This window comes from Drosophila innubila (genome assembly GCF_004354385.1).
Source record: "Drosophila innubila isolate TH190305 chromosome 2R unlocalized genomic scaffold, UK_Dinn_1.0 1_C_2R, whole genome shotgun sequence".
Classification (NCBI taxonomy): Eukaryota; Metazoa; Arthropoda; class Insecta; order Diptera; family Drosophilidae; genus Drosophila; species Drosophila innubila.
In genome coordinates, this window is record NW_022995374.1 from 13638021 (window position 1) to 13656946 (window position 18926).

At 35.8% G+C, this 18926-nt stretch overlaps 1 protein-coding gene and 1 long non-coding RNA gene across 2 annotated transcripts in view; one reads left to right on the plus strand and one right to left on the minus strand.

Annotated features, from left to right (window-relative positions):
- Positions 1-6977, plus strand: part of LOC117782967 — a 40518-nt gene extending 33541 nt beyond the window's left edge. The window contains exons 4-8 of the mRNA XM_034620088.1: positions 3185-3286; positions 3370-3478; positions 5146-5322; positions 5436-5549; positions 6666-6977. Coding sequence (XP_034475979.1) covers positions 3185-3286; positions 3370-3478; positions 5146-5322; positions 5436-5549; positions 6666-6805 — 642 coding nt within the window. The 3' untranslated portion in view covers positions 6806-6977. The remainder of the gene's footprint in view (positions 1-3184; positions 3287-3369; positions 3479-5145; positions 5323-5435; positions 5550-6665) is intronic.
- Positions 6978-18142: 11165 nt separating this feature from the next.
- On the minus strand, positions 18143-18544 carry LOC117784891. The gene is made up of 2 exons (XR_004617457.1): positions 18454-18544; positions 18143-18391 (listed from the first exon to the last, which is right to left on the minus strand). It is a non-coding gene; the product is annotated as an uncharacterized LOC117784891 (long non-coding RNA).
- Positions 18545-18926: the final 382 nt, after the last annotated feature.

Consider the following 18926-nt stretch of genomic DNA (forward strand, 5'->3'; position numbering starts at 1 on the left):
TTGACCATTTGATTCAGCTTGTGGTAGAGGAAATTGGTTAGACAGCGAGAAATAAAGCATACAAAATGTTCGTCAATAACAGGCAACAACAAAACAAAAGCCAATCTAAAGTTTGTAGTGCAACAACTAAAACAACAAAAAAATAAGAGGAAAGAAAAATGGAAAATAGTAAAACCCTTTGGCAATCGGTTTGTGTATTGAGAGAGTGTTTTTATTGAATGTATGTTGGGTGTTGTTGTTTGCCCAACTGCCACGCCCACTTTTGCCCGCCTGCAGTTAGACAGTTTGCATATGCGCACAGCTGTCGAAAGATGCCAAGCTGATAAGCGGCTTGCCGCGCCACACACACACCCCCCGCACACCCGCACACCCACAAACACACATCAAAAATGGCTAAAAAGCGTAAACAATTCGTAGCGCAAATAAGTATGCTACATTTTTTGTGCATTGCCAATCGAACAGGAAGAGGAAGGATTGCTTGTTGCCTACCTTGAGGGGCGTTGCTGTTGGCACTTCATGAGTCGAGAGCCGAGAGAGGAGAGAGGAGAGAGGAGAGGGGTGGACAGACAGGACATGTAGTTAGCATAAATTTGCCATAAATTTGCTAACAAGTGATTTGTGGCTGGGGCGAAGCGACGCTGCGTTTGGCCATAAATTAAATGCCACTTTTTACTTTGCATCTTTTCTTTTTGGTGTTTAAAAAATGGCGAGAAAAAAGGTAAAATGTAAACAATTATCTGCGCGCTCGCAGCTGCAGCATACACAACATACATACAACACACAACACACACACACACGGGCAACACACAACCGCAGCGGCAGCCGCAGCCGCAGGAGGCGCCACGCATACAGACGTGACAGGCGCTGAGATTTATGCGGCACATACACGCACAGCAAGCACATGTATACCACTACACACACACACAAACACACACATACACCCACACACACTCTCCCATGCATGCAAAGACACTTTGGCAAAGGAATTCGCATGCTTTTGATTAATTGCCGCAACATTTTATATTTCTGGTTTTTTTTTTCTTGCTTTACAACTTGGCAGAATTCAGGCAGACACATTTTTGCCTGTGATGGCTTCACTTTGGCAGAAGCTCTATTTGCTCTCTCTCTCTCTGTGTCTCTTTTTTTACACTTACACATTCCGATTTACGCTTTTTGCCGTATTTCTCGCTAGCTGCACGGTTCAGGGTTTATTTGCAGACACGTAGCAGTCGCAGTCACAGACGCAGTCTACAGACAAACACACATACATTCACACACATGGAGAGCTCCAGCAATCATAAATATCATAAAAAACATAGAAAAAATCTATAAATTTTTTTTTACTTTTGGCAAGTCGACTTTTAAGTACACTAAACTATAATATTTAAAAAAAAACTTTTTCAATTTAAGTCCACTAATTTTCCTGTAATTTTTCATAATATAGTTTCATATAGTTTTTCAAATTTATGCATCAAGCTACAACATTCTGGCAATAGTTTTTAGGCATGTCAAACAGTTACACTAAGTTATAGTGCCTTTAAGCAAGTGTATCAAAAGGCATGCAGGCAGATCTCTCTATAGATAGATATAGGAAAAGGTATGTAAGAGTAAAAGCAGAGCATGTTATGTAGGAGATGCTGCTGTTGTTGTTGCTGTCCCAGTTTTGGGCTCACATTGAATTTATGCGCAATTTATGCCTCACACTTGTGTTTTACTGTTGCAGATTGTATTGAATAGATATATTGATTTCATAACGTATGCGGGCTTCCAAATCTAGATAATAAATGACTGTCGAGTTGTAGCACTTCTTTATACTGCTGTTGTTGTTGTCGTTGGTTGTTGTTGGTGCTCTTGTTGTTCAACAATTCAATTGTAAAGTTGCCAAGGCGCAAAATATTTTTAATATAAATGAACACATATTTTTTCGACATGTACCCAAAGAGAACATTGAACATTGAGTCAAGTAAAAAATTTATGTAATTCTAAAAAAAATACAGAAACAAGAAAAAGTAGCTTGGGTTCTGTCGCATTGCGTATACGCCACGTGTGGCATTTAAACAGCAATTGAGCAAGTGATGGCTACAAGTATCTTGCTGACGATTTAACAATTTTCGTTCAACTTAATTTCAGCTTTCACTTTCGCTTTCGTTTTCACTCGCACTTTCTCCGCTCTTGTCATGTGTTGTGTGTCAATATTTGTGCTTGGAGTGAAAGTTGCTACAAAGCTTTTTTGCTTGATTTTCGTTTTATATTTTCTTTTTTGTTGGCAATAAATAAAATTTTCTATCAATTGAAAATTGATTGATACACGCGCGTACTTGGCGCTGCCAAAAGAGCAGCCAGCATTTTTTATGTGGGGCGTGGCACATCCTTTTAGCCTAACAGAGCTGCAGGCTGGCCAAGAGAACAACATATGAGGCATAGCGCTAATAGATGTGGGTGAGTGTGTGTGTGTGTGTGTGCGTAGGTGCCTCTTTGGCAGACGTAGCCGATGTCGAAATCGAAATGATTAATGGTCATTTGAGATTAGCTAAAGTCGACACAAGCCAAAATGGGAAGGGGAAAACGATAGATAGAAAAAGGGAGCATGGGCAAAATGGGCGTGGCATTTGGGGCTCAACATGTTTGCTGTGTTTGTGTTTGTTTGCCTGTCTATTTACAGTTAAGCAGCCAATTTGAACTTTGAACCGTGGATCAATCAATCTGCTATTATGTTTATTATCCCTCCTGTTGTTATTGCTATTTATTGTTGTTATTGCTGCTTACACGTAATTGCTTTTTGATTTTTTTTCTCCTCAAAATCCACATTTCTTTATGTATTTTTATTTTCTACGGGTCTTAAGTTGTGTCTATCCTTCTTTTTTTATTTATTTATTTATTTTTTTTATTTTGTTGTCGTTGAAAAATTGCAACATCATCGTGTTGTCGTTGGAGTAGGAAATGGATTGATGAATTGACAAACATTTGTAGAGGACGAACTCACGCACGACTGGCCAATACTGCGTTGTTGTTGTACTGGCCATATGTTAAACATTTTCAGCTTTAGTTGAACTAATGTCCTAGCCGCCTACTGGCTCTAGAAAAAAAAAAAAAAGAAGAGAGTGGAATTTGCTACTTGACAAATGGCGCCGCTTTTACTGGTCCCTGCCCATACTAACAAACAATCTTCTGTAATTTTTTTTAGGTATCCTGGATACGCAAAAAGGATTATCATCTGCTAACAGTCGGCTTAACAACCTACAGCAGCGATGAGCGCTTTAGTGCGACACATTTGAAGCATTCCGAGGTGAGTTGACATGGCGTATACTTGATAAACGTGACTAGCAATCAACAAACAATTGTTTATATTTTTTTTTTGTAATCTGACAGGATTGGACACTGCAAATTAAATTTGTGCAACTTCGCGATGCTGGCGTCTATGAATGTCAAGTGTCAACGCATCCGCCAACTTCAATATTTCTTCATCTGAGTGTTGTCGGTAAGTGAAGTTAAAGTACAAGTGGATCATTTAGTTGACTCTTTTTGCATACCCTACATACAATTGAGTGCCTAGTCTGTCTGTGCATCCAGTCAAATGGTTTCTCTATTTTATGCTTTATATATAATTTCACGCTTTGATGGCTTGCCCATTGAAACTATTTACTTGCTGAAGCAAAAATAAATTGCTGGACAAGCTTTTAAAAATCTCGACAACTTCACTTTTTGGGCCAGAAAAAAAGAAATTGTCAACTCTTTCGCTCTGTCGGCTCTGATGGGTCAACATTGACTTCCCTCCCCCGCCCACCCCCCTTTTGCTGTTGCCCTTCGATGCGCTCATGCTGAAATTAGAAATGTCCATATGCCAGTTTCCGCAGAGTTGGCAAGCGAAACAGCTAAAAAAAAAAGAAGCGAAAAATGAAAATGAAAAGAGGAAAAGAAATCCGCCAAAGCGAAGCAGCTGCACCTGCCCAAATGACAGCGACTCAGCAAGTTACAGGCCCTGTTCTTGTTTTGGCCTTGGCCGAAACGTTAACTGACACACATTATTCTGAATTTAACAAACAATTTACTTTGAATGTGCTGCGCCAAATGGCGTTTTCCTGCACAAAAACAAAGCCTATAACACACACTAACACACAGGCATTCCTCATACCTCATGTGGCAGCGCAAAAAATGTATGCTACACATTTTGGGTAACGCCTTCCATGACACACTTAATCAGATGCGTCCTTTTAACGCAGGATACACATACTCATACATACATTATGAGGCACATTAAGTAACTAAGCTGGAGTAGTTTGGCCAATCCCCGCTGAATTCACATATAAGTGTGTGTATAGCTTGTAGTTGATAGTGTCGTAAGTGTGACATGATTTATTTATAGTTAGCTGAGTCCTGTTATCCATCAAAAAAAAGCAACAATAGTTTATCAAAATGGGTACTTACCAGACAATTTTAATCAGTTTGAGGTTGATAGTTACGATTTAAGCATTAAATATAATTAAGATCCATTATAATAAATATTGTGACTATTTATTATGGCAAGTAATAATTTATAATTGTATTGCTGAAAATTTTAATAAATAAATAATGCCATTTAAAATAAAAAACTGATTGATTCGCAAATAAATTTCAATTAAAATCAATGCACACTCGCTTTAATAATTTATAACAAGAAGTAAGACAGAAATTATAATTTTCTGACAAAACTTTAAAATTCTACCAATAGTTAATAGCGTTTACAAATGAGATACGAAAATTACTTAGCTTATATATCAACATAAAGGTTCAAAAAAGGTATATGCAATAACTGAAGTTATAAATTAAATCAGGCGCAATCAGACAAACATTTGTGGCTAGATTAGAATAGCGCATCAACAAGATATGCTCAGATATGGCAAATACAACATGTCGTATTCAGAATATATGTATGTACAATGTACACATCAAATGTCAGCTTTAGTTTATGGCACTCGTGACACGTATTTGCATTTACATTTGATTAAATTTTGAATCTTACATCTCAACTGCTCTTCCACTCTCCCCTCCCCCGTTCTACCAAATGGAAAACACACGCTCACCAACACACATATATATATATATCTATACGAAAACCGATTGTGGGAACGGCAATTCAATTTCCAAAATGTCATTCAATTCGGTTAGAAGCGCGCGCCGAAATATCAGGACCGCCAATTCGTTATCTGACGCCGGGCTCAGCGCTGCGACTGCAATGCCGTGTTGTACAGAATACCGAGGCATCTGAATATATATTCTGGTATCACGATAACCGCATGATTAATTATGACATTGATCGGGGCATTAATGTGTCAACCGAGCCAGGTGAGTGTGTGACCAAGCTTCATTCTTTCTCTCTCTCTCTCTCTCTCTCTCTGTCTCTGTATCTATCTCTCTTCATTTCATTTCATTGCATTCTTGCGTTTACTTCATTGCAGACTTTCAATCATCGGAGCTTACAATTCAACGTACACGTCGCGAGCATTCCGGCAATTTCACCTGCGTGGCCAGCAATACACAACCCGCCAGCGTTTTGGTCCACATTTTCAAAGGTGAGTCCACCATTTATTATCATTATTCTTTCACTTTTATTTCTGCATACACGTGTATGCAACTGCATGAAAAAGTTTCAATCAACGCGATTCCATTAAATGTATTTACATTTCATTTGCTGTCGCTTTATTAAATAAAGCAAACGCACAAATGCAATTTGCAACACTAAAAAATTTCCAAATTATATTAAAGCTTTCAATAAAAATCCAAGTAAATTTTTGAGCGAAAGAATGACCGACAAAGGGATTCCCTGTAACGCAGCCTGTCAGAGTCTTCTTTTTACATGTCCAATTTAAATGATTATAAATAAATGTTTTTGACTGTTACAATACTGGTTTTATCACTGGTTTTATCTTGACTAGTTAAAAGATGCATTAACACTCTGTTTATATAATTTATGAGTGCTAAAAATAATATACGATATTTTTAAAAAGTATCCCCATTTATTACTTATCATTCGGCTTATAACTATTCTCTGCTGTATTTTTCTACCCTCTATTTTTTGATATAACTAAAAATAAATACGTTCCCTTTTTGTATTGAAAAGTTATCTCTTTTAAAATTTGCCTACACCTTTTTTGCATTTATCAGAGAAAAGGGTATTATATTTGTTATCTCCATTGCTGTCTATAAATCTGTAAAAGTGTATCTGTAAATGTATCTCTGAAAATGTATCTGTAGCTGAGTGTATAGTGTAGCTCTTTGGCAGTTCATATATCATGTGGGGCAAAAAATAAAGAGAACAATAAAAGTAATTTATGAAAATTACAGAGCCGCAGGCGTACGGATTAAAAATGCCCGTACAACACCACATCACACCACACACACATACGCACACACACAGAAGGCAAGCCATTAAAGTCAGGCCATAAACACTAAACCACATACACACAGAGTAGAAAATGTTGGTGCGGGGGTGAAGGTATAGGGGTAGGCAGAGCTCATAACTTATAAGGCAGCCAGCATAAGTTGTGGAGACACTGGAAACGTTCATTAGCATGTGTTTTCCCACCTGTCTCTTACTGTGTGCTGGCTTAATTAATTTTAACACATTTTCTCATGATACTCATGCCCATATTGTGTTTTTCCATTTTTCCACTTTTTCATTCTTTCAGGCGATAATCCAGCGGCAATGTACCATGGAGATGTGGGTGGCTCAACAAAAACAACGCAACGTCAGCTTCACAATCTGATGGTTGTCATTGCCATCGGCTATCGGATATTCCACACAAGTGTTTACATAAAGATTGTCTAAGTCTAACCAACCAATTAGCAGGGGGTAGCATTTGTAACTAAATTCATAAAAAGAAATCAGTAGAACTACCATTGTAATTAAAGAATAAGTCTACAATTAAATGACAGCTCCTTTAAAGCGAGACATGCATACGTAATGAATATGAAACTAGAAAATCATCTGATCAACTCAACTTAACTAACTTCAGCGTGTGTGTCTGTCAGTCTGTATGTAAAACTACTTTTATATGTGTGTGTATGTTTGTAATTAAAAGTGTCGCAGGATAATACTACTATATATATATATATATATATATATATATATATATATTTATCCCCTGAGAGCACTTTTAAAGCCTTTAATTTGCTTGCTTGCGACAAACATTTGCCACAGCGCTTTTTCCATTTCTTAAAAACAAAACAATCTTAAGTATATTTATACATAATAATAATTAAATACCAAAAAAATATTTCCTGTGCATTTATTACTTGAAAGTGTATTAAAAAATTCAACTAAAAGCGTTAAGAGCTTTTATGTAAGTGATTTTAAGTCAACTTAGCATTAAAATCAACATTAAATACTAGCAAAAATAATTGAAAATAATATTAAAAAATAAATATAAAATACTAATTAGAAAGCAAAACTAACTTAATCTCTTTTATAAAACAAATTAGTTCTACAATCAACTTATAGAAAATAAATCACCAACTTTAGTTCTCTAAAGATAAAATATTCCATTTATTTCCACAAAGGCTTTTAAATTTCGAATGAGAATTGTTATCTCATGTAATTAAGTTTTCTGTCTTTTTTCATGCAGGAATTGTAAATCTGTATTTCTTCTTTCAACTTAAAAACTGTAAATAAATAAATTAATGTGTTGCTAATATTTAATTTAATTTCGATAAAAGTTCCAATAAATCGAAAGTAAAAACATGATGTAAATATATTTTTGTTATTCCGAAAAACATTTGCTATAGCAAAAATACAAAATAAACAAATTATATATAGTTTTAAAAAGAAATTAAAATGAAAAGCAGTTTTAAGGCAGCCATAAGAAAAGTAGAAACTTTTGGCCATATATAAATGTTGGTAATCAAAAGATGAACAAAAGCAGAAGTAAAGGAAACAGAGTAATCAAAATAAACTATTATCTAGCATAAGAAATGTTTAGTACTCGTATTTAAATCGAAAGGTTGACTTCAAAGAATAATTCGAAAAAGTGCGCCCAACAACAATTGCAGTGTAAATAATAAATATATTTAATGTATGTATTATACAACAAAATATAATATGAAATTTAAAATAATAGAGAGAAAGTAAATGGAAAATAATAAAATATAACAAATAATTTCTAGACTTTAAGTATGTGTAGTTAAATGTAATACAAATTACAAAAATCAACAAGATGAACAAACAAATAAATCATAATAAAATTATGCAAAGTATAAATATAACAATTGTTATTGATTTATGTGTAGATTTGCCACTGTCAATCCTAAAGCTCACAGTTTGATTAGTTTTGCAGTCTGAAGTGCCTGTCGAGTGTGCAGATTGGCTTATGTATGGCCAACAATGGTTCTGGCCAGACTCGGGGTCGATGAGGGGTTGCTCACAGGGGTTGGGGTTGTGCGCATTGTTTGCAGCGTGAAGCTGCTGTCAACAGGCAGCGACAGTGGCAGCCATCAACATCAACAACTGCAGCATCCACTGGAGACCAACAACACAAAATGCAGCTCATTTCTTTTCATCTTTTTGATGCCATTTTCTGCCGCCGCATTTTGTCGTCCTGGCGGCTTCATTTCGTACTGCCATTGCTTCAGTTAATAAAACTAAATTGTGTGCTGAGAATGATGACAGCGTGGAGACAACGACTATGACGATGACAATGCACAACAGCAACTTTCTTCAAGCTTTGATAATGATGATGATGATGATCATTCCTACCCTGAGACTACGACTACCTCTCATTAACACCTCCCCACATCATCTTTTATTCACTCTTCGGGTACTCCACTTAGCAGACTTTTTAGCCCAACGTCTAAAAAGAAAATCGAAGGAATTGCGTTTTAAATTTCTTAGCTAATCAACAAGCATCAAGTTCAAAGTTCGACACACAAAACTTTGACCCAAAAAACCAATATGCAAAATAGTTGTCCGAGTTAAACTTTTAACCAACTTGCCGAACATCGAAGAGCCCACGAAATAGTTCAATTAGTGCGTATTTTTATAGGCTTCCACTTAATTTGCAAGCGTAATTAAAAGTGGATTAAGGCTGGGATAACAATGCACATAATAATCGGTTATTCTGAAAAGATAAATATTTATAAAAGATACAGGAGAAAGTAAAGATGAGTGCTTTTGGAAACAAGCCATCATAGCGAATCGATTGCACAAATTAGAACACTTTGCAAAAATATTACAAATATTATAAAAAAAAACTAACTATTTGTGGAGAAAGAAAATTAATTTCCTTTACACAGTTTTATATAAAGCATTTATTTTATTTTACCATTTATATATATTTACCAGCCATCATCAAGGCTAAATGATTGCCTTACTTGCGTAAGTATTTAATAAACTGCACTACAAACACAGGAAAAGTCTACTCAAATAATGAAATCTTTCATTTTCACACAGGCAAAGAAAAGTCAATTAAAATTGCAATATACTAAAAGTCAATAAGGAAACTGATACGGGTATCTATATCTTTGGCTGTGTCCGTGTCTGTGTGCTAGTGTGTTTGTGTCTATGTGTGTGTTTGCACAATCTTGAGCTCAAATTAATTGCATTATTTGCGCTGAGCATACGAAATTCCGCATTGACAAACGAAACCACATAAAATGCTTTGCATTTGCCCAAACCGAAACCCAAACCCAAACCTAAAAAAAAACCCGGAGACCAAAAACCCGAAAGCCAAAAATCAACAAGAGATGCAGAAAAGTTTGCTGCAAGGCAACAACAAGAAAACACAGGGTATAAAAAGGGAAGAGGCGGCAACGGCAGCAGATTGTGGCAAAGTGTTTGTGAATGTGTCAATAGCTCAAAGGCAATTGCAGGCAGCAAAAATAGTTAACAGGAAATAACACACACACACACACACACACACATACACTTATAGAGAGAGAAAAGCTGGCAACAGTTTAAACACAAACACACACACACAGTTAGACAAACATGTTGATAATATGTGCATAAGTATTTATCAAAAGCCAGCCAGAGGCAAAAAGCGCAGCTCTTTTTATGCGCCAACTGAGAGTGTGTCCTTTTCAGGCAAGTCCTTTTCATCGCCCATATCCGTTGGCTTTTCCTCTTGCCCGCTCCTCTACTATGCAAATTCCTGCTTCTATTGACTACGCGGCATTCATTTATTGAATCTAAGCGGCAAACAAGAACTTGCCACAGTTGAAAGCACGCCACATCAATAATGCAATTTGTGTCTGAAATTCCGCCCCTCTTCAAATTTGCTTTTGCTTTTACTACGCCATCAAAAAACTGGAACGAGTAGAGTGTATAGAACTTGCAAATACCCTGCACGTAGCACTTAAAGAAATTATTTTAACAATAAAATGCTAGCATATAAATAACAATAAATAATCTTAGGACTAAGCCAAAAATACTTAATAGCTTACAATTTTTTTTTTAACACTTGCATATAAATATTATTTAATATTTACTTAATTAAAAAAAAAGATAAATCAATTAGACTTATAGCTATAAATATTTATGCTCAGATATTTGTAATCCAAATGTGCATTAAAAAAAGATTTTTTCTATTTAGTTTCCGAAATTGATTAACTCAGACAAAAAAAAATAACTACAAAATACTCTTGTGTATTAATTTTTAGTGAGCACTGGCTAAACAAGAAATAGGGTGACTTCAAAAAGGAAATGACTAAAAGACACTTGATGATCAATTTATTTGTTTAAAACTTATTTAAATAATTTATATTTATTTTTTACTAAAAACGCAAGTTTACTTTTAATTTAGCATAATTTACACGTATTTTCGTATTTTGCGGCACATTGAAGTCACACAATATTTTTATTTAATCATTTTTGGGCTGACAGTTTTGCATGGTCGACTAAGCAGCGGCCAAGTCATGCGTGAATTTTCGCAACGTCAACGTTTAATTCATTCAAAACAAGAATGGGGCCTAAGGGAAATTTTACAAATGATCACATGCATCAGCAGCAGCTTTATGTGTTTGCGAGTGTGTATTCTTGTTGTTGTTAAGCTGTTTCTGTCGGTCAAATGCACACACACAATACACATACGCCCCTTGGCCAGGCTATTGTGTTGAGCTGAGTTTCAACTTCAGCTTCTTGATGCCTGTCGTAAAAATTCCAATTTAGTTTCCAATTGCTTGAGTTAAAGTGCGCTATTTGCACATTAAAAGTCTCTGTGTGTCAGTGTGTGTGTGTGTGTGTGTGTGTGCGTGTGAGGGCACACTTCATAATCAACTTAACGACGCACAATTATGCTACAAGCTGACATTTTGGGCGCGTCCCATACAAATGCAAAGCAAAGCAATTTACAAGACGTTGCTCATACGCCATGGCAGCCCGTCTTTGCTCTGTCTTTGTTCGCCTGACATTTCAGGACGTTTTACATTCGCTTGCGTCGTGAAGTAATTCAACACGACAGACACGTACAAGTTGGCAACGGCCTGTTGAAAACGTTTTGCCAATGGTTTTATTATGGCCAAGACAAAATGAAATGAATTGAAATCGATAGTCGACTGTAATTCCCTTAAATTTAAAGATGAAACTTCCATCACCTGCCAAACTAACAATTCTCGGTGGGCCATTCAATTTAAAAGACAAGCGGTCAATTAGCTGACATTTGAGCTGGACTCAAGGACTCAAATTTAAACCACTTCCAGTTGTTGTGTGAGCCACTTAAGTAAGCTTAAAGTGCAGCCAGCTGACAATAAGGGCCAGGCTATTGAAGCCCATTCGTTAGCACTGCTTGTGAATTAAATTTAAGCCAACTTCAAGCGCTTTATGTCCTTGTAATCGTCCCTTAAGCACTTTGCCTGTTAAATAATGTCACCTCAAACTATTGAAATTCCCATTGATTAATAAGTATTGAAGCTGCTTTCACAGCTGATTGCCACTCCGATTACTGCTCTAATTGAAAACGATTAGATGGTCAACTATTCAAATAACCACACGTGCTCACACACAGACACACACATACTGGCACGCACAGTTGCAGCTCAATAACAGATTACCTGTGTGCATAACTAAAGCGTTTGAATATTGCGTATACGCACAAAAGTAAATGGGAAATGGGATGGAGTTTAGGCTTCCTTTGTGTGTGTGCTTGTGTGTGGGCGTATGTAGTGAAATATTTTCATAAATAACATAGATATTTAACATATACCTACCCTTTGCAATTGTATAGGAATTATATTGGAGCAGAAGCTGTTCTTAACTGGTCAAAGCCGTCAGATTGAAGCTCATTACCATTGCTGGGTCAGTCAGCGCACACATGAGTTGAATGTGTACTTAGAATTCCCCACGCAAAACTCTTTGACATAATGAGCGCCAATTAGGCCAGCTTACAAGAAGAAACATCCAACTGTCCCTATTGTATAGGTTGAACAAGAAATGCCTTGTTTTGGCATTTATTCCCAGTACCTAGAGTAAAATAAGTTGGCGCAAATGTATGCAGACTCAACATGTCGTTAAGGCATCTTAGGGCCTGGACGCTGGGTATCTCGCAGTCGAGCACTCTAAACAGAAGCTTTCTAGCTTGTTCTTCTTTTCATTTGGTCTGCAATTGAAGGGTTTGTATCATTAACACACACGAGCATCTGTTGCGGGCATATTGAATTGTTATTGTTATTATTGCAATTTTGTAGCCAATTACTTGTGTGTTTAAGTGTCCATTGCATGTGTGTCTGTGTGTGTTTGGCACTGGAGAAATTGCCAAAGCAGCTTTCGTTTATTTTGTGCTCGAGCGAATTGTAGCCAATTATTGTGACGGTCACATTTGTCCGTCTGGTATTTAGGCCTGTTGCATTCACTTTATTCTACATTCCGTTGTTGCTGTTGCGGCTTTGGGTGGGGAGGCGGTCAGGTCCGACAAACAGATTCGACAGACCGCAAAGAATAGAAAATATTTTTGCGAGCGCACGAAAGTATGCAACACATTTTCGTGTTAACCTCCGCTTTGTTTGCGGCCTATAAACAAGTTGGCGAGTGCGGGATTTAAAAATAAATTAAATGCCATAAAACAAAAGGATTAGCTCAATGGTGCATGCACACACACAGACACACACACATCGAGAACAAAGCGTGGTAAAGGGCAGGGCAATAAACAAAGCGTGGCAATGACAAAACTTAACCCTAAGCAAAGCACAATAAAAACACTTAAAGCAGCCGCACACACACACACACATGTACATGAAATGCCGCTTGAAATGACCCAGCTAAGCATAAACAAAAACGCAAAATGGCGCAAACATTTCACACACACACACAGCACTAGAGAAAGACAACAAGCAGAGAAAGAAACAAGTGTAGCGCACATGAGAGATATGAACTAGAAATAAACAAATATTTTGTATTCACTCTCTATGCATAAGTGTGTGTGTGTTTGTGTGTTTGTGTGTGAGTGTGTTTACTTATTCCTTTGCTCCTGCCTCCCTCCCTTCCTACCGCTGTGAAATTAGTTGGCAATGATAAAGATAAGTAACGTAAAATATGCGGCCTTCGCAATGTTTCAGCAAGCGCCATTGAATTTCCTTGCGCCATTTTGTTGCTATTCTTTTTTTGATACCCTGTACCCAATGCAAATGTGTAAAGAAGAGTATGGTAACCTAATATGTAATATATGTAAAAGGCAGAGAGAGGTAGATGCAATTTATAAAATTTAACTATAGTTTATTGATCAACAAGTTCTGCTCTTCTCCTTCTGGGAGATTCGATTCTTGAGTCTATATTTTAAATAAACTTGTATTGTATTACACAATACACAATTTTTCTTTTTATCTATATTGAAAGTTTTATCAAAATCGAAAATAACGAAACATAAATTATTACTCAAATTTTTTTAAATTTTGCGAAGATGGAGAAATTGAAATTAACTAACAGAAGAATTTAAATTTACGCTTTTCAGCGTTGGCTACGGGATATCTCTCAGTCAAGCCCGCTCGACTGCAGCCTTCTTCTTTTTTTTTTGTTTTTAGTATGGGCATTGCTGTCGCCATATTTGTTTTGTCTGGTTAGCAACAATACGGCTTGGGTTTGGGCTCGGATTTAGATTTCGGGTTTACCCAGCGGAAGGAGACAACATACAATTTTATTATGCTTATTTGTGTGTGTCTATGTGTGTGTGTGTGTGTGTACATTCATATACACACACTCATATGTACTCATATGCTATTTGCATAGAAAGACCATAAGCGCTACTTGAAACTATATAGAGTGCCCAGTTAGATATACTAAAATATTATTTATTATAAGCGTCATTTCTTTCTCTTTCTTTATTTTAATATTTCTTTATTTTGTGTATGTTCTGTTTATTTGTATATTTGTATGCTTTAAGGGCAGTGCAGCTCACACAATCTATATGAATATTATATTATTCAATACTTTTGACATTGCACTCAACATAACAATTTATAAATTGCATAAATTAAACAATTCTTTCATTGTGGCATCAACATCATCATGAACAAATCGAGTGTGTGCATATCACAGATTGCATTTGGTTTTTTCAATCAATTGGGAAATTAAACTGTCTAAATTCATGCCAAATGCGTGGAGAATCAACCCAACAGTCAAAGCAGTACAAAAAACTATGTATTTATTTATATTTTGTATACATGTACATGTAGAGAAAACAACTGTTGTCTACAAATTTATTTTTTATGCCACATTTTACAGCAGCTGCTGCCCAAAACATTCATTCACACACACACACACACTTACATATTTGCATTTTTGCAATGCATTAAAATTGAATTTAAAATAACCAAATATACAACTTTTCGTGCAACTTAAAAAAAGAAGAGTCCGGTGAATTGATTATTTCACAAAAAAAACCAAAATACTAGATTAAGCTATTGATTTGTTGAACGCTATTGCTTAATGAAATGCAATATATTCATCTAGTTTCTGTAAATTTGTAAATACATTTGAGTAGAAATAAATGTGTAGAAAACTTTTCATTGTCTTCAGAGCTGTTGTCTAATTTTAAAGATTAAAGTACCTAAGCTGGCATAATTGTTAGTTAAAAATCATTTATATTAATTTTATTTTACTCTTGATATTCTTGTTGTCGAAACAATGTAATATATCATGTTCATGAGATATTTAAAAAAAAAAAACAAAGATTTATAAAATACAATTAAATTCGTTATCAAGTTGAATAAAAGGTAATTAAAATGTATCTTAAATTTATAAAACTTATTAATAATTTTTTTAAATAATCTCAATATATTTATGGTAGTCAATTTTTGAGACTCTGAAAATGTGTTGTATCAATGAATTCTCTGACATTTCAGGCATACTGACACTTCATTCAGTTGCTTTTAAAAGCCATTGTCTGGAAATTCTGTAGAGCATATGATACGTAGATGTATTGTTTTGCTTAACAATATATTCCATCTGAGGCAAATTAGTTTGATTGAATTTAATTTGGCAACAAACTATGGCTAAATGCATTTTATAAAAGTTATCTGCTGTCTTAACACCTGACAGACAGCTTAGTCGATTGCTAATTGCTCAACACTTTAGTATGCTGAATAACTAAACGGGCCTAAACGATAAATGTTGCAATTGTGTTGCCATTGCCATTGCAACAACAATACTATCGCTGACCGCATCGAAATGCTGAATTGCATTGATTTTCCCTGTGCTGTCAACTGAATGTGTGTGTGTGTGTTTGTGTGTGTGTGTGTATTTTGATGGTTTTTAGGCATCAACAGATTTTCCATTTGGGTTGTTTGTCATGCACAATTTGCAGTTGTTGTTGTTAGTATTATTGTTGCTATTGTTATTGTTATTGTTATTGTTATTACTGTGCGTTTGTTTTTCCATGTCGTCATCATCAATGTGCGTAGTTGTTGTTTGCGGCACATTGCATATTGTATCCTTGTGGCATGTGTCCAGTTCTAACTACTTTGGTCTATTCTTGGTTTGCAAAAGCACATATATAGATATATTAAACAATGTGTGGGTATATGCATTATTATGCGAGTGTTAGTTAAATTGCAATTACAACGCAAATCACATTGTAAGACTGTGCAGCATTGTTGCATGCAACATACCGTTCCATTCAGCTCAGCTGACCCCCGAGGGACTTGTGGCAATAATCACAGTGACAGAAACAGCCTGAAGGTGTTTTATTTATTTTGTTGCTGGCAGTAAGCTGAACATCTGAACATCTGGACAGCTGGACAGCTGGATGGCCTGACATCCTTGTCCGTCTCATTAAGCGTTCTGTCCGTAATCCCTGCCATTAAGGGCATGCATTATTAACGCTTCAGCTCTACGGCCTTTTGCCTTAGAGCCCTAACCGAAGACAAGGCATTTGCTCATGTTGTTCGTGTCCAGCTAAATGCTTGTAATATTCTACATTTAAGCTCCTCAAAGATTGAAAATTATTTATGGCCATTTGGGGAAATTGTCGATTGTCATTACCACTTGCATTGTTACGAAACAAGTTGATTATGGCATTTACATTTTACCCATTTTTCGTTTTCATTTCCTCTCTCTCTCTCTCTCTCTCTCTCAACTTTTGCCACAATATTGACATTTGAAGGATTGCTAAGTGCGTTCGAATCATTTTGTAGTTGTGAACTTAAACTTGGTATTTACCACTCGCATTTGTATTTGTATTTGTATTTGCGCTCGAATTTTCCCAAGCATTGTGCAAATACACTTGCTGACTTTCCAAGTTGTTACAACGATTTTAACCATGCCACACAATCGTATCATATTATGATGAAAATTCTGTAACTCGACGAGATTCGCATATGTCCAGAAAATTGCCAATCTAATTCAAAATATGCACGCATAAAGCGGGAGTATATAAGCATCTATAAGATAATTTCGTGAATGACTGATGTAGATATACCCTCTGACAGCTTACAGAAAAATGTAAATGTAGAATGATTTAAGTCTATAATATTGGCAATAAAGTTATTTAAACTTAATTTTTGAAAGAAATGATTGTAGAAAAAATGTTAATATGTTAAGTTTAAATATTGTTATATTGTAAAAATTTTGTTTTTATTTTCAAATGATTTATAATAATAAAATTAAAAAAAAAACATGAAAATAATCGAAAATTAAACAAAAATGTAAGTTAATAAATTTTCAACTAGAGTTAATTTCCTTGAGTTCCCGACAGAAGCGACTATATGCTTACAGGGTATAATGTTGGAATGTATGATTGCTTTTCTTATACTCACTTGAGTTGGAATCGAAATTGCATGCGAATTTCCTGCTGCCAAAAAGTATCGACTGCTAAAATCAACCAAGAGAGAAAGAGAAAGCTTCAATTTGCCAGCTCAGCTGCAATTGGCTTCTGCGCTTCATCTATTTAGCCAATTTTGAAATCAGATTGCTTATACATAGATAAGTGATAAGAAAAATAAATAATATTTGAAATAATGGAATTATGAAATATGCGTGACAATTTAAGTCAAGTTTTAAGCACAAAGTGCGCTAAATGCAGCTTAAGCCGAAAGTTAAACAAACTCGAGGAATGCATTTTAAGGTGCAAGGGGGAAGGGAAGGAAGCGAAACAAAAAGCAACAATTTTGTAGTGCATACTTTGGGGCGCACTAACAAGCATTGCGTGCCAGCAAACAAAAGTTGAACCGTTGGAGGCGCCACAACAAAGCATAAGCATTGGCAACACCCCTAACATGGCTAGCAAAGAGTGCTCCAAATACTCGCAACAGCACAAGTATTTTTAGAGACAGGAGCACAGGAAACGGATATAAAATGGGGGATGCGGATGCGAAGCTAAAGCAGAAGCTGCTCCTTGCACCATGTTGCATGTTGCAAGAAATCTGCAGAGCAAAACCATAAAGCAGGCGGAACTCAGTCCCACTTAAGGATTGAGACGACTTTGCAGCACTTGCAGCTATGCGAAAAAGGTGTGAAAGCTGGGTGTGAAAAGCGTATAGAAGTCTGGATGTGTGTTAGCTGATAAAGAACTAAACGACCAAACGCTTTTGGCACCTTAACATCGAGAACAGCTGCACAACAGCACTGGCTACAAAATATTGTTACATGAAAAATAACAAATAAATAGAAAAGAATGAGCGAAAAAAACATAAAGAAATACGCATAAAATAAACTGAAGTTTTTCTTGCGCCTTTTCTACATTGTTTTGTTTGTGCTTCTTTTGTGCAAATAAAAATGCTCGTAAAACTGCTGACCAGACATTGCATTACATTTATCACAATACATATACCCTACAAATGGAAGGTCGGACAGCCTTTTTGGTCTGCCGGCAAACGCCGGAAGGTCATTGCCTGTTCCCTCTTTGCCCAGTTAACGTCTCCATCTCCTCATTATGTTTTCCATCTACTCTGACATCCGATTACTGTTTGCCCCAAAGTGTTGCAGTTCGGACATCCGCTTTGGATTATAAAGTAGCCAAAAATAAGGACGACACTTGACTTGATTTGACTTGCACTCACTTCGGTGCAGATTCTGTCTAGCCAATAAATTTAAAAGCTACTTCAAGAGGATCTTGCAATTGACACTGTTAAGAAAAAATACTTCTGACAAGCGCAAAAAGGTTGCTTTATATTTTGTGAATTTCGAATTAATTTAATTTTAAATTGTATGTCACTTAAATGTTTTTTTTCAGTGAACAGGAAGTCAAACAGACTATTTTAATTAAATTCTGCTCAAAAAATAATATTATGATTTGACAGTAAAAATAATTAAGCAATTTAAGAAACGCTTTTCAACTGGATAGAAAATTTATATATCTTTAAATTATTAAGGCTTTTAAATATTTTAATTGTTAGGGTATATGTCTAGTCTATTAGCCAGTGAATTATTTTATCAGACGACACTTTCTTTGTGGGCGGCGCATAAGTTTTTAAATTTACAAGTATTTGTTGCGAAAAGCGAATAAATATAACAAATAAATTGCTGAAAACTT